The 18,028-nt window shown below is 29.5% G+C and overlaps 1 protein-coding gene across 1 annotated transcript in view; it reads left to right on the forward strand.

Annotated features, from left to right (window-relative positions):
* LOC123302698 (acetylcholine receptor subunit beta-like 1) overlaps window positions 1-18,028 on the forward strand; it is a 74,862-nt gene that overhangs the window by 27,369 nt on the left and 29,465 nt on the right. The window contains exons 3-5 of the mRNA XM_044885737.1: window positions 8,648-8,692; window positions 8,757-8,866; window positions 10,182-10,272. Of these exons, the coding sequence (XP_044741672.1) occupies window positions 8,648-8,692; window positions 8,757-8,866; window positions 10,182-10,272 (246 nt within the window). The remainder of the gene's footprint in view (window positions 1-8,647; window positions 8,693-8,756; window positions 8,867-10,181; window positions 10,273-18,028) is intronic.

Consider the following 18,028-nt stretch of genomic DNA (forward strand, 5'->3'; position numbering starts at 1 on the left):
GACTGAGTTAATTGTTGAAATTCCATGTATAGACAGTGTTGATAACGCAATCGTTTTTTTTTTTTTTTTTTTACATAATGTAAATACATAAAGATATCCACTCTTACACACAATGTAATAAGAGTTTCCTCTCAGTTTCTCAGTGGATATATAGTATATGCTATAAACAAACAATAATATATGTAACGAATAACGTTTCATTAACCATCTAACTTTCGGAAACAACTCTAATATTCCCCTTAATATTTAAGCAGATTTTCATTGTAAATGCATTGACTTACTATTATAAAGATTGTTAAATACTCTATTATGAAAGAACACGTCAAACTAGATATAAGTACTTAACGCTACCAAAAATCAATAAGACCATTGACACAAAAAATGCCTATTATGTTGCCATAAAAAACTTTAACCTTCTACCTAATAATTTAAAAACGCTAAACTGTTCACAAAAATTATTAAGAAAGAAATTTAAAACTTGGATCAGAACAAAGACTGATTAGTCTATATTTAATATAATACCTATACTTATTGAGTTTGCCATTCATCTACCTAATGTATTATAGGTTCTTTTCTTTCTAACTGAAATTTTGAAATATTGTTATCTTTTCATGTATATTTTGTGTTCTTTTTATGTATACATATTTTGTATTCTTTTTATGTATATTTTGTATTATTTCTATGTGTATTTTGTATTATTTTTATGTATATTTTGTATCATTCTGGTTCTATGTACACGTGCTTGCACCTCTATAGAATGTATACTGGAAGTAAACTAAATTATTATTATTATAAATTTAAAATATATACAATACATGTATACATTCTATATAATGTTCTAACCTAATTTACGCGTTCACGGGTCAACAGTGATGATTACGAAAAAATAAAACCCATCTTGTAAACTCTAACGGTTTACAAGATAGGTCCTAAGGGCTCAAGATCCATTTGACCTATGTTGCTCATTTACGAACTCGACCTCACTTTTTAATCGAAAAAAATGCTTCCAACGAAAAGTATTAGTTTTAAAGGGACACATGTTATACCGAATATACTCGAATATCTTATATCGAATGTACTCGCTTCTCCCCCCTCCCCCTGTATCGGGCACGGACCTTATTCACCTCAGGTACCTTAATTATGGTGCTGAAAGAGTTCCTGTTACCGACGAGGTTGTCGTATTTACTCTATTTATTTTACGTATTTCTCCCTCCTGAATCCGAACTTTGAGAGTTTAAACTCTAATAACAGTGGTTAAAAAGTTATTAAAAAAATTTCGAGAAACCAAGAAAGTTTAATAATTTTGATAAATAACAAATTTGCACAATTTTTTTGGCTTATTTAACTAACCACGGTAATTCCACTTATGTTTTTGTAATGCATGTATCCTGGATCCAAATTTTGAAGGTGAAACCTCGAAAAAATATTTAAAAATGTTTACTCCAAATTTACCATGAATAAAGAAAATATGATTTCCAAAAAACTTCCTCAGATTCTATGACTTGGATTTAAACTTATCTTTGATCACCCTAAACGTATTATAAATATTATTAAAAATCGAATTCGAAAATGTGTTATAATATTATTAAAAGTCAACAAAAGCAAAGAGTAAAAACAACCAGCTGGCAAAAACTAATACAAAAATAAATTTTACGTTGAAATTTGTCTTAACATAAATCATAAGCAGTAAAATTAATATTGCTACGAAACACAAATTAGTTTATACATCACCATAAGTCTTTGTAGAACGATAATTTGATTGCGCGGAAACCATCTATCGATAAATATCCTAGAAGGCTTTAATGGTTTACTTAAATACTTTTTTTACTATGCCTGAAGAAGTTATTTGCCAAAAATCAACTCTGGTCTAGAAAGTGGATGTCAATAAACTTTATTCTCTACGTTAATATTGTCTATCTTTTTACAAAGTTAATCACCAAGGCAACGATTGCATATTATGATATTATAATACATAACAATCAGCTCATCGTTCGTCGACAGGTCATTGATACTCATCCTGTTCAAATGAATTCTACGATTTTAGTTGATTGTGATAACAATATAAAGGGAACTTTATATTGAAACAAATGAACGCAATTAAAAAACAAGTGAAAACAAACAATTGAATGAGTTAATTGTTGAAATACCATGCATAGTCAGTGTTGATTTCTTTTTCATATTACACATACAAACATGTGACACATACATAACTGATAATCAAGTATAGTACATATTATAAAATTACCACCTAATTGGCACCCTCACGGGTAAACAGTGATGTTTACGAAAAAATGTTTCAAACAAAAGTTGTTTAATTTTTGATAAGGATTTTTTACATTTAAACTTTTGTTCTATCTCTAACGGTTTACAATATTGGGTACAAGACCCAATTGATCTATGATGCTCATTTACGAACTTAACCTCACTTTTTACGTCCTGAGTACGCTGTACAAATTTCAGCTTGATACCTTTTTTCGTTTTTGAGTTATCGTGTCCACAGACGGACGGACAGACGGACGGACAACCGTAAATGGACTAATTAGGTAATTTTATGAACACCTATGACAAAATTTTTTTCCTAGCATCATTATTTTTAAGCGTTACAAATTTGGGACCAAACTTAATATACTATGTATATTTCATATATACATGGTATAACAAGTGAAAACAAACATTTGACTGAGTTATTTGTTGAAATACCATGTATAAACAGCGTTGATTACTCACATTAGACATACATACATTTCACATACATATAACCGATATACCCATATAATACATACTATTCAATTTGCCCTCTCACGGGTAAACAGTGATGTTTACAAAAAAATGTTTCATACAAAAGTTGTTTAATTTTTTATAAGAAACATTTTTTACATTTAAATTTTTGTTCTATCTCTAACGGTTTACAAGATGGGACCAACGGACCCAATCCCCAATTGACCTATGATGCTCATTTACGAACTCGACCTCACTTTTTACGTTTAGCACGGTACAAAATTTTTACCTTGATATCTTTTTTCGTTTTTGAGTAATTGTGATGACAGATGGACAGACGCTAGACAGACAGACAGAAATGGACTAATTAGGTAATTTTAACACCTATAAATTTAGTATACCTTGATATATTTCATATACATGGTATAAAAATGTAGTTGCCAAAAATACATAAAAGCTATCTATCTCAAAATTTTTATTAAAGGACTTTAGAGTGCACAAAAAATTTTTTTTAATGAAAAAAATTTTTTTTAATGAAAAAAATGCTTTTTTGTCACTGCAGAGTTTGAGTCTTCCTGGTAATTAAAAAAAAAAAACGGGAATGAATATTAAATAGGTAGATTATTGTATACTTAAAAATATGTAACGCTTAAAAATATTGATGCAACGAAAAAATAGTCCATTTTCGGTTGTCCGTCCGTCAATCTGTCCGTCTGTGAGTACGATAACTCAAAAACGAAAAAAGATATCAAGCTGAAATTTGTACAGTGCACTCAGGACGTAAAAAGTAAGGTCGAGTTCGAAATGAGCAACATAGGTCAATAGAATATTATCGTTAGACAAAAATAAATCATAAAATTTGAAAAAAGTTAAAATTTATATAAAAATATACTTAAATATTTTGATTTCGAGTCATAAAAGCACATTTTTCTTTCAAAATATTTAAATTAAAAACCGTAATTTTTAAACTGTAAATCACGTGACCTAAAACGTAGGCAAGCCGATAGACCATCAGTTAGTTCAGCGTAGACAGCTGGGTATAATATATACATATATATAAAGTATTTATATTTATTAAAATCAGATGTCTATGAATATATCTGTCAAACTTATTTGTGTTATTTCCTAAACGCATGGTCGAAACCAAGTTTTTGTATATTGGAGCTTTTGTTTTGAAATGAACTATTCGAATATAATTATCTCAAATTTAATTATTATTCAACTCAATATATTTGTTCAATTTTAAAATTATTCTATTGGAAATTTATAAAGAGTGTTGTTATAGCAACGATTATCATTGCAATACAATTATTAAAAGAAGCAGAATAGTTATATACACATAATTTTGCAATTATTAGATTTCTAGGAAAAATGATAATATGGTAAATTGTTGTAAAAGGTTTATGTTCTATAGCAGGCATGGGTGATTTATTTTAAGTCGAAATCACCATAGTTATAACTTTATTGTGTGTCTCTTTATCCAAGTCCGCATTCGAGACGGGTATACGATTCTTCTACCTATCTCAGTTTCTCTAATAGTAATGAGGTAGGTAGAAAAAAGATGTTGTCTCTCTGTTTTACCCTTATTTTTGGTTGTCACTGATTAGGCTATCACTATCTTACTCGTATGTTAGTTACAGAAGTCTGAGGGACTTCTCTAAGCCACGTTTGCTCATGCCTGTTTTATAGCAATGTTTACGATAATCATTTCAATTTCATTAATATTGAGAGAAATTATAAAATTTACCTCCACCTCCCGTCCTTAAACCTCCGTTGTTTGTTTGAATAAATCCGGAGATAAGCTGTTTTGTTAATCTTTCTAAATCTAACTAGGACCCTTTTGTCGTGTTAAATTAGTAAGTTTGACTAAATCACTCCGGTAAGTTATGAGTATAATAATTATTTTCTTAAAATTAAACATAATACTTTTTTGCTACATTTGGTGTATTTATTCCACCAAACTTTATGTGTTTTGGTCTGACAAGATTGAAAACTTTTCTTCGAAAACCAGAGACCAAAGACACATCTCGAAAAACGGAGAGTTGACAGTTATATTTTCATTTTCCCAACTGTAAAAAAGGACGAAGAGCCGTGCATAATTTGCCTTAATTTGCTTCTTATGCTTGGAGATTTTTTATGTATGGTAGCCATTATTGAAGAAGTTGCCCTTTTAAATACTAATGACTACCACAAATAAAAAAACGTAAACGTAAGCAAATTTAACCATTTAAATAGGTCTTACGTCCTTACATTTTGGTAAAATACTTGACTCTTATTGGCTAATTTGCTTAAGTATTCCGCTTACGTTTTTTAGTTATGTTGCCTCCGAAAATATAAGCTTTTGTACTGTATCGAAGGTCAATGGAGAGGGGGGAGTGCTATAAATCCGTTTCATGGCCCCTTGAACACGATTTATAGAATTTTGGGGATTCTATATAACCGTATATTCGGTTGTGTCAAGGGTGTGCCTTTTGAGGGTGATAACTTAACAGCCCACTTTTTACATTAAATTCATACTCCCTTAAACTCGTAATTTCCAAAACGATTCGAACTTATTGAAAAATAATTATCTTAAATCGTTTCACAAATGATATGAAATATTTTATCTTTTAATACTTTCCCCCTCAGATTTTAATATTTACAAAATTGAGAGTTATATAAGAGTATAGATTGAACAACTTGCATATGCCATTTATTATGAACCATTCTGTATTGGTAACAAGATCAAATGTTTGTCGCAGGTAGGTAGCACTCTTTGGCATTGATTAATTATTTGTGAGCATTTTTATCAAGGCTTAATGAATGATTCTTGATATTTTCAATGTTAAAATCTTTTACAAGAGTTGTGATATGTTACAGTTTTTGTTGTTCAAAATAAAAGGTGCATTTATACCGAGTGTAACAAAAATAAACCTCTCAGGATAATTCAAAAAAAAAAGGTTTATAAAAAAATAAGTAAAAATATAGAATTGACTTAGTTAATTATTGAAACATCCTGTATAACAAGTGCTAAATTTTAGCGTAATTTTTTATAAATTTATGTTTTAAAAATAACAAGTGAAAACAAACAATTGATTGAGTTAATTGTTGAAATATCATGTATAGACAGGGTTGATGACCCAATCGTTTGTTTGTTTACGTCATGTTAATAAAAAAAGATCATCCACTCTTAGAGAGCCACACACATGTAACTGATATGCCCATATAATACATACTAAAAAATTTGCACCTAATTTGCGCCCTTGCCGATAAACAGTGATGAAACAAAAATGTTTTAATCAAAAGTTGTTTATTTTTTTATAAGGAACATTTTTTATATTTAAACTTTTGTTCTATCTCTAACGGTTTACAAGATGAGTCCTACGTACCCAAGACCCAATTAACCTATGTTGCTCATTTACGAACTCAACCTTACTTTTTACGTCTTACGCAAGTTAAAAAAATTGCAACCTGATATCTATTTTCGTTTTTCAGTTATCGTGTTGACAGACAGACGGACAGACAACCGAAAACGGACTAATTAGGTGATTTTGTACAAAAATTTTGTTCGTAGCATCAATATTTTCAAGCGTTACAAGCTTGGGACTAAACTTAATATACCTTGTATATATTATATATAGTGGGATGTACTTTTAGAAATTTTGTTTTTGGTTTTCGAAAGTTTCGATTTTCTAAAACTATCGTACGTACTTTATGAACAAACTATGATGGACTTTTTTAAAAATTTTGTAGATTTTATTTAAGAATTTCGTTGATTAAAAAGTAAAATAAAAAGTCTCAAAGATCAAAATTATAAATAATAAAATGTTTAACATTAGCCGATGTTTCAATAAAATTGGTAGGCTTTCATTTGAAATTATGAAGTTAATCTGCAATCGATATTAAATTGTTTATTTAGAATGTATGAGCACGGTAGAGGAGGCACAAATTTAAAAAGTTGATATTTTCAACTTTGGTGGTGAATTATGTAATACCTACTTGACGATATCAGACGAACAGTAAGAATACAATTTTTCGATATCTGGTGTATTTTTCAAAATATCGAAACTTGAAAATTTTGTTTAGGGTAGTACCAGCATGAAATCACTTTTCGACAGATTTGGACGAATTTTTTTTCTCGGGTTTATAATAGCTTTATTTATGAATTCCTAAAATTTCATAATTTTTGACCGTTTAGATCGCGAGATATTTAAAGACAAAGTTCGCGATTTTGAGGGTCATGTCCCATTTAAAGCATGTAAAATGTCCGGTCTCTCCAACTATTTTTTATGATATTATTATATATTGAAGAAAAAGTAGAAAAAAATGTTTATACAATACAATTCTAAAAAAAAAATTTAGAAATTAATTTTCACTTTCGAGATATTAATTTTGACGTAAATTGATCGAAATTGGGACGTTGGCATAATTATTTCCCATTTTAAACGGTCAAAATTTCTGAAACTTTGGGAATTAATAGTAAGCATTATTAAATTCTTAAACTTAATTTTTCGTTAAATTCTGTCGAAAAAAAAAATTGTACCATTGCTTTAACATAGAAACTGCAAATACCATGCTGGAAATACCTTAATTATTCAGCTTACGATATTTGGTAAACCAAGACAGGTATCGAAAAATTTTATTCTTATTTTTCGTCTACATTCATAAAGATATAATACTAAAATTCATCATACAAGGTGAAAATAAGATAAAAATAATTTCAATCCTAAATCTACCCTGCTCGTATATCTCTTATATGGATGGAGACACTCTTTTCTATGTCATTGCTAATATGTTTACTTTCTATTAAAAAGTTTTTTGTTTTAATTCATTCCAAGTGAAAATTATCAAAAACTTTCAAAATATGTCGTTTTTTGAGATTTCTCCATAAGAGCAATGTTTTTTATATCGATTTTCAATGATATTTTTCTTTAAAATTTTCATGGATACGTAAAAGTTGAAATTTTAACCACATATTCTTTGAGTAAAAGTCTACCTAAAAAAAATTTTGAACTTTAAATCAATTATTGTTGCCATGCTCATACATCCTTAATACAAAAATGTGGTTTTATTACTATTCGTTGTGTGTGTAGTCATGGTAGGGACAATAAAATCGATGCCAGCGCTTCTAATGAAAAATTTTGGCGATAAAGCAGGCTGTTATGACTAATTTGAAGTTCTATACATGTTAATCTTATGGAAAATGTCAAATTCAAATTATTGAAAAACACTAATTAATTAAAATTAATGCATTAAAAATTGTGAAAATAAGAAATCAAATTGCACAAATATTATTTTTCAAATGTAAATTATCATAATTATTTATTTAAATTTGTGAGACAATAATATTAAATTTTCAATGTAAGTCATAAATGCAATCCATAACAATTATATATGCATCCATACAATTCTATAATTAAAGTAGTATATCGTTACCATGGAAACGCCTTTAATAATATTTACGTACGGTGCGAATAGCCCCAACCTCAAAATGAAACTTTTATTTTTTTATAAAAATAAAATTAGCCTATGTATAATGACTTTATAGACACCGGTTCTTTGACGTGTAACAACAACTACATGTATTAACAAATGTTATAACAATTTATAATTTCAAATATACAGTAGAATCTCGATAAGTTAAAGTCCAAGGGAAACACAAAATATTTTAAGTTATAGAGGTTTTAAGTTATCAAGTGTCTATGTTAGGTAAAGGTTAATATAGAGGTATGTACATGTTTCTATGTAGCTACTGAGGGCCTATACAGAGATTATTTATTTAAGTTATAGAGGTTGCGTCTTTTAAGTTATAGAGGTTTTGGGCTCTGGTGGGAAGGGAACATAGTATTTTTTGAAGTAACAGAGGTTTTTATGTTACCGAGGTTTAAGTTATCGAGATTCTACTGTATATCAGATTGAATTTTATTTTAAAACATTTTTTCTGTTCCAGAATGAAAAAAATCAAATTATGAAATCAAACGTGTGGTTACGGCTGGTAAGTTCTAAAAATGTATTTTCACTATTTTAATGTTAAAAGCATTGTTTGGGATTAAATTTAGGTCTGGAATGATTACCAATTACAATGGGATGAAGCAGATTATGGGGGTATAGCCGTATTAAGATTACCACCAGATAAAGTTTGGAAACCGGACATAGTGTTATTTAACAAGTATGTTTCTTTTCGACTTCGATTTTGAGAAATTCAATTCAATAATTTGGAATAATTAAATAATTACAATTAAATTTTTTTAGAAAATTCCGGTAGATTAAAAAGGTAGTTTAATTTTGGATTTGACATTTACGATAATGTTTTTCTGTGTTGATTTTTTTTAAACAAGTAGTTCAGTCGCTTTTAGGACACTTGTGAAGTAATTTATTCTGCATGTAATAATTGAGTTTAATTTTTATCAAGACCGTAGCCAAGCATAGGGCCTATAGTATCCGTATCCCCTCGTAATTATGCAATATCTAAAATATATGTAAATCTGGTATAGGAGAGATGTCAATCGACACATTCTGTTTTCTGCCCCATTCCCTTCAAGACTAAAATACAATTTCTGGCTACGATCCTGTTTTTGTCAGTAAGAGTGGTAGGTTTAACGGATGGTGTTTTTAAAGTTAAGGTGCTTGAAAATCGAAATTTACTAGTTAGTTATTTTCGCTTTGACATGCCAAGCTCAAAATAATTTTCTAAGAACGAAATGAAGCTTTGAGCCAAGAATCAGCTCATGGAACAACTTCCAAAAACCATTTTGACGTTTTAGAAAAATTTCCTTGCCATTTTCGTGACCAGCTTGGTCAATGTTACAGCTATTTTAGTTATGGGCACTCAAGGATTTCCAATTTGTAGCACAATCAATTACTCAGCGTCGAAAGTCTGACAAATATGACCTAATTAGATGCCATTTTAATAATTCCGACAGGAAACAAATAAAATAAATTTTAGTAAGCCTCTGTAAACTGGCGTAAATAGAAAAAAAGTTGGTCAAAACTTGTTATGCGAAATGGGTATTCTTCGTACGCCATATGTGGAAATTTTCCACTTTCTTTTTAATCAGAATTCTAGAGAATCCGAAACTTGATCGTTTCCAATTACAACGAATTTTATATTGTTGTATTTTTTTTGGGTAACCTTCGACGGGCAATATTTACACGGTTTTTATTCCCTAGGACATTAAGAAAACATGTCGCAAACTGCGTTAACAATCTTAGTTTCAGAAAATTATTATACATAGTTTATTTAAATTTGAAAAATTTTACCAGTGTGCCCTGGTTCAAAGCAAAATCCGGAACTTGTACCTATTTATTATTGAACTTTGCTTGTCTCACCTTTCAATCCGGAAAATTGAAATATTCTGCAAATATAATATCTATCTAAATCTAAATCTTCTCAACGAAAATTATTTCAAATTATAGAGAATTTCTCAAAATTAGATTGTTCGAAAAATTTTGTTTCCAAAATTAATGATAAATTTTATTTAAAGCGCTGATGGTAACTACGAAGTTCGGTACAAATCGAACGTTTTAATTTATCCAAATGGGGAAGTACTTTGGGTTCCACCTGCGATTTACCAGGTTTGGATAATTTTCTGTATAATAAGAGCATTTATATACTTGTCAAAAAAGTTCCTTCCATTCGACTTGTATCAGCATTTAACGAAAATTTTAGACCAATGTCGTCAATATATAGTTGGCATGTTCTTCGACTTAAGCGCTACTTTTGATTCAGCAAATCCTAAGTTTCTATTAGAAGAGTTAAAATGAATGGGAATCAGGGGTACTTGCAACGACCTTATCGAATCATATTTAATAAGAATACAATTCGAAACGTTCGGAGTTGAAGAATGTGAATGTTTGGCTTCCATAAGGAAGCACTTTAGCTCCCTTACTGTTTAATTTCTATATTAATGACTTAAGCGAGCATATAACTTGAGGAAAATTAATAATGTACGCCGATGATATTACTGTACTTGTGTCTGCTAAATATTTTAGTACACTTCAGGTTTTAGCTAATGAAGTGTTAGATCAATTTAAACAAGTGAAAAAAAACAATTGACTGAGTTAATTGTAGAAATCCCATGCAAAGACAGTGTTGATTACACTGTCACATTACACATATATACATGTCACACATAAATAATTGATATTCTCATATAACATATACTATACAATTTGGGCCTAATTTGAGCCCTCACGGTGATATTTACGAAAAAAAATTTAACACAAAAGTTGTTTATTTTTTTATAAGGAACATTTTTTATATTTAATTTTTTGTTCTATCTCTAACGGTTTAAAGCATGGACTCAAGACCCAATGGACCTATGTTGCTCATTTACGAACTCGACCTCACTTTTTACACCCTGAGCACGTGATAAAAATTTAAGCTTGATTTCTTTTTTCGTTTTTGCGTTAGCGTGTTCACAGACGGACGGCCGGACAACCGTAAATGGACTAATTAGGTGATTTTATGAACACCTATACCAAAATATTCTTGGTAGCATCAATATTTTTAAGCATTACAAACTTGGGACTAAACTGAGTATATATATATATATATATATATATATATATATATATATATATATATATATATATATAAATAAAAATTTTAAAGCAAGACCTTGAAAGTAGCCAGCTAGTCATATATTACTATTGTACAATCAGCCTAAAATTTGGAATTTTAATGTGGGAACGAAGCCCGAATGTGAGTAGAGTTTTCATCGCCCAAATAAAAAATATTGAGGAGCATTTTTAGAGTTTTCAGAGCAGAGTCATGTAGACAAATATTTAAGACCAATAAAATCATGACACTTTATGGTGTATATATATATTACACTAACTTTATTCATTACAGTATATGCATCAAATCCAGTAGTTCTGATTTTTCGCAGACTTGTTTATGATGTTATTCCAATGAATAACCGAAGTTTATGACCTCGAGCGCCGAACGCAACTTTGTCAAAAATCGAAAAATCCTAGTAAAGGACTAGTTTTTTGATAAATCCGCAGAAGGTGGCTCGTAAGCCGCAGGTTGACGACTCCTGCAATTGCATATACACCATCAATGACAAATATTTTCAGCGCAGAATTATTTTTGCTGGCTATATAGCAAATTTGCTGAAGCCAATTTTAATTAATAAAAAAAAAAAATTATTTTTGCGCTTGCAAAATTTTTGTGCAAGTTGTTGCCGATTACATAATATGCGATAAAGAAATCTGAATATCAATGCTGAATATCATATTCCAATTATATCAAATTCTTTAAAAAGAGGATTTAAAGATGAACAACCTCGATGCTATGTTAAACATTTTGCAATTTATTTACAACGATTCAGATTACATTCTTCTTTTATCATGTTCTAATATTATCTTTTTGATGCAGTAAACTGGGAGCTTTATATAAAAAAAAACGCACTATTTGGTATTTACTATGTGTGAAAACTTTTAATTCGTTTACGGAAATTTGAAACCTAGTAATAGTTTGTCAATCAATTTATACCGTGTGTCTATGAAATAGTTTTATTATATTTAACCGATTTCATAAAAGAGGCGGCTCTATGTTTGACTGTATGTATTTTTTTATGTATGTTCATCGATTTCTTCACCAATTGTGTAGCGATTTTGAAAAATTCATCGATTTTGGTTGAAAGGGATACTCTTTGGTTGAAAGGAAAGGGTGTTGAGGTTGTCCCATAATTTTTTCATCAAAAACGGTTCAGTAGTTTTACACGGTATGAAATGCATGGCGTTTATTACAATGCTGGTTTGGTATAGGGATACATACAGTTTAAAGCAAATTTAGAGAAAAATTGGATGAACTCAAAAATCAGGACTTCCAGGTTCGAAATCAGCAAAATAAAAAGCCCTTCTCTCTATATTAAAATAAATTTAAATAATAGTTTTGGATATGAAAATTTAGATAAACTTTATGGAGATTATCTCTACAACCTGGACATATCCGCGTCTCTCCAAAAATATTTTGGGTATCATTTTCGTGCTCGGCGACCTCAAAAGTCTTCGGCCCTTGAACGCTTTCGAAAAAAGTTACTTAGATTATATTTATAATGTACTAACTCAAAAACTCCTTTGTAGCACTTTTGAAAATATTATAAAGCAAATTTATAGAAATCACTGGGAATTTTTCTAGGACCAGGTTGACCTAACCCCCGGTACATGCCTACAGAAATTAGTAGCAACAAACTTTATAGTTGTCTTCTTAAATCGAATGCAAATAACCCCATCTTGTTCCGTCATATTACTGGTTTTTTAGAAGTAAAATATTTTATTTCCTCAACTTATATTTACTTCTAATATTTATTTGGAATGTAAACTGAAAAAAAGAATATATATATATATATGTATATACAATGTGTCCAATTAATATGGAAAAATTTTTTGTTATTTGTTTTATGAAAAAAAGTTATTTTTGATTAAAAGTTCTGCATGATCCTAAATACAAAATAATTTAATCAGTGCTGGATAAAGGCTTAGCTCCGTGAGTCAAGTGCCAAGATTGGACATTTGTAGGGGCAGAAAAATTTTCGGAAAGTCAAAATTTTTAAGGCGAAAAAATAGGGCAATCCGAATTTTTTTCAATATAATGTATTGAAGAATTTAATGATTGAATTTACTTTATAATTTGCCGCAATATTAATTTTTTAATATCAATATTATCAATATTAGTCTTGATCGATAAATACTATGAATTATTTTTAAAACAAAAATGACAAATTGGAAAATTAAATTAGATAGACTTAATGCTCTTGCATTATTGTCTTTTGAAGCTGAATTAGTGCAAGAAATTGATTATTAAGTTATAATCGACGTTCCTTCTTTTTAAAATATTTGAAGAAAGTTAAATTTTAATAAGTCTTAGAAACTCTGAAAAAGTCTTGGAAACTCTGAACGGTCTTAGGAATTCAGAGTTATTTAGAGTTTTTAAGATTTATTAAGACTTTTTCTTTCTTCAAATATTTTATAAGTGATTATTTAGATAAAATGTTTATTATTTATTTAAAGAAAATATATTCAAGTTTTTATATTCAATTGTATTTGAAATTATATTTAATTTAATAAAATTTTATCCATTAAAATAAAAAAATATTTGAAAATTAGATTTTTAATTTCAATAATCACTTCCGGTTGTCCGTCTGTCCGTCCGTCCGTCTGTGCACACGATAACTCAAAAACGAAAATAGATATCGAGCTGAAATTTTTACAGCGTACTCAAGACGTAAAAAGTGAGGCCGAGTTCGTAAATGAGCATCACAGGTCAATTGGGTCTTGGGTCCGTAGGACCCATCTTGTAAAGCGTTAGAGATAGAACAAAAGTTTAAATATAAAAAATGTTTCTTATAAAAAAAAAACAAGTTTTGTTTGAAACATTTTTTGGTAAACATCACTGTTTACCCGGACGCCCATGAGGCGAAAATTTTATAGTATGTACTTTACTTGAATATTAGTTATGTATGTGTCACATGTTTGTATGTGTAATGTGATAAAGAAATCATCAGTAACTATATGCATGGTATTTCAACAATTAACTCAGTCATTTGTTTGTTTTCACTTGTTACTAACTGATCTATGTATTTGTATTGAAAATTTATATCTACAGATCGACATTTAATCTAGGATGCACTAACAAGTTCTGTGCAGAATCAATTTGTCTAAACGTCCACATTTAATCTAGAAGAGTTAATAAAAACAATAAAATAAGTTTTTTCATGATAGATAGATGATATTGAATATCTGACCGTAGTTTTCAATTAGAATCAATTTATCTCAATAACTATTGTCGATACTGTGAAAAATAAAGGTGTTTTATCTCATGGGCGTCGCCAACTAGTGTAATGGCAGCTGCCCGCCTCTAAAGATTTACAAAAATTTTTCAAAGCATTCACTTGATTTAAAAAAGTAAAATTCTAATGAATTCAAAATAAGTATGAAATTAGAATCTATCAAGCTACATACAAATTTTCAACTCATCATCTTTTAAAGTTTTTGAGAAAAAAGCAACTAAATTTTTGCCCTAATTTAGAAAATAAAGTCATTCATGAAAAAATGTTTCAAACAAAAGTTGTTTATTTTTTTATAGGAAACAATTTCACATTTTAACTTTTGTTCTTCCTCTTGCGGTTCACAAGACCTAATGGATCCATGTTGCCAATTTAAGAACTCAAACTCACTTTTTGGGTTCGGAGAACGATATAAATTTCACCTCGGCATCTCTTTTCGTTTTTGAGCTATCCAGTTAACGGATAGTTAAACGAAAATGGACTAACTAGGTTAATTTTATGAATACCTATATCAAAATTTTGTTTGTAGCATCAATGTTTTTTAGCGTTACAGACTGGGGACTAAACTTAATGTACTCTGATATATTTCATATATAGGGTACAAAAACTAAGTAAATTCATTTTTGACAGCAAGTTTTTAGGAAAGGGGCGCCCTAACGATGAAAGGGGGGAAAAGAAATAGTAAAAATAGAAATTTTTAGGTAAGGCCCCCACAGGAAAACACAAAAAAAGTCCACGCTTCTCACCAGTAAATATCCGGGTTCTACTGTCTGAGACCCCTCAAAATTCAACTCTAGTTCCGCGTCTGTTTTCAGGTAAATTAATGGTAAAATGGGTCTAATTTAAAATTACAATCAATTTTCACGTTTTATCTCTTATATTTTTACTTGTACCTACAATTCGTACTTTTCCCATTCTCCATAAATCATCCCTCTTTGCCATCGGCTGGCGAAGCCTTTGTTTAATATTGGGAAAAATTTTCACTTTTCGACAAACCTCGAAAACGAATCCAAAAAAATTGGTATCTGATTATTTAATATTGCCGACTTAATTGGACATACTGTATATAAAAAACGAATTGTTAATACTTTAAATACTTGAAATATTATTCTGATATAATTATTTTTATTTTTATGTTTTATAAGAATTCTTTTCTAAAAAAATACCTGTGTAAAAATACTTTTTTAAGGTATAAATCCTGTAGTACGTAAATGAATGAATAAAACAGAGATATTTGAAACGGAAGTATTTTCTTTTTATTTCATGACGTCATCATATTTAAACTATTTATTCTTGAAAAATCAACAATACGACGAGTTGTTAGTATACAGACGAAAATAAATATACAATACGCCTCTGTTTGTCAGATTATATTACGGCTAACGATTTCAGTCTTGTGTACACTAGGGAGCAAAAAAGTCGACACTAAGCAATTGCTTATTGAAATAATAAAAATTAAATTAATTAAAGAAAAACCACCTGCGTAATAATTTAATTGAAAAGAAAAAAGTCCCATAGTTAACATAGTTAACATAGCGGCTTATTACTTAAAGAGGATGAGTTTTATCATAGCGTGAAAGAGTGACCTAAATACAAAATTACTAGAAAAAAAAACTTTATTTGAATTAAGTATTGTACGCAACCTATCGTGCGCATATCACATACCTTGTAGCATGTAGTTGATCGAAACGAACCATCAACTCACGGACAAACCACACTATGCATATTGTGTTGAAATTGTAAGTAACGATGTATAAAATTTGGTTTTAGAGTTTTTTTTTTCTAGTAATTTCATATTTAGGCCACTCCTTCACACTATAATAAAACACATTCTCTGTTTAAATAGTCTTTCATTGGATTAATTTTATTTTGATGAATGTATTTTTTTTGAATTTATTAATATAAGAGTAGTTTAATTATCTCGTAAATAAGGCTTCAGATCCTAACTTGATAAAGAGCATTTTCTTCTTTTTTTTCTCAGCTTATTTATGAAGCGATAGTTCGGCATTCAATTATAGAACACTCTGTTATAATAATAAGTATATATATTTGTTATTTTTATAAATAGCTTGTCGCTCCCACGAATGTAAATATTTGCATCTATAGTTACACCACCTACCCACTTAATGACATATATATTCATTAAGCAATCAACAAAATTTTAAGAATACCTTCCTACTATTTTATGGTTGTCATTGTAGGGGTTAAATTGCTATGAATGTATCGTGGGAAGGGGATATTTAGTTTTATCGTTGAAAGTTAATTCGAAGATGTGAATGCTGACCAAAATTTTTTTTTAGAGTTTTAGACTTTATTTGGTATCAATAAGGAGTTGGGTCTGTTGGGAGTAATATTACAAAAACATAACCTTTGTTAAAAACTAATTTATTTTTTAACCACTGAACCAAAACAAGAGTTGTTATAAGTATAACCGCTATGTGTGTATGTGTGTGTTTGTTTGTCTGTCTGTCTGTCTGTGGCATCGTAGCGCCTACTTGGACGAACCGATTTAGATTTTTTTGTTTCGTTTGAAAGATAATTTAATGGAGAGTGTTCTTAGCTATGTTTTAAAAGCGAGTTTAGAGTTCCGTACCCAGAACAACTGAAAAAGTAGGCAATAATATTCCAAATCGGTTAAATTTGGAGACGGCTTTTAGAAAAAAGGTAATGTAATGGAGAGTGTTGTTAGATATGTTTCAAATGCCAGTTTAGGGTTCTATACCCGAAAAATTTGTCCGACGTATTTTAACTTTTGTAAACTTCACTTGTATAAAATACTGTCATTTTCGCCTATTTCTAGTTGGCTTCTAAAAATAATTTAGAAATAAAATTTTCTTGACGTAATTACCATTCAAAGTGCCAGGATTCGCAGTGTCCCTTGAACAAAATCTGGTAAAAAGTGTAAAGTGATTTATTCACTACGATATTAAGGCCATAAATTTAACCAAAATACTATAGTTTATCATTTTTTTAGGAGACGTATGATTATCTTACTATCTCGAAAATGTATTATTAAAAAATCCCTTCACAGAATTTGTCCCAAAGGATTATAACAGGATGTTTTCGGAATCTTATTCGAAATCTCGGTAAAATATTTACTTGCGTAATAAATAAATAAAAGAAATAGATAATTATAGAGTTTTGATACGTAAGTTACTTACACGAAGGCACAGTTCTGCTTAATTTTTAACTTCCCGGCATAGGAAGTTATTGTACTGGGTCCGATTTTGGAAATCGAAATATTAAACATATCCTTCCCAAAATATTAATTCTGCAATACAACCAGGGAAGGTAATAAAAATATTTGATTTATTGATATTTTGTATCGCCCAAATTGTCAGAAGCGGTCCATCAATTTTCAAAAACAAACAGGTATAATCCCGTTTTTATTATTAACACAAATTCGAAAAAAAAAATGATAGGACATACAAATTACTGCCTTTTCATACTACTACTACTATTATCCCCCCACCCCTGCCATTTCCGGGGAAAAATTTGTCAATTTCAAATCTTCAATTGCTTATAACTCGAGAACA

This window comes from Chrysoperla carnea, chromosome X (genome assembly GCF_905475395.1).
Source record: "Chrysoperla carnea chromosome X, inChrCarn1.1, whole genome shotgun sequence".
Classification (NCBI taxonomy): domain Eukaryota; kingdom Metazoa; phylum Arthropoda; class Insecta; order Neuroptera; family Chrysopidae; genus Chrysoperla; species Chrysoperla carnea.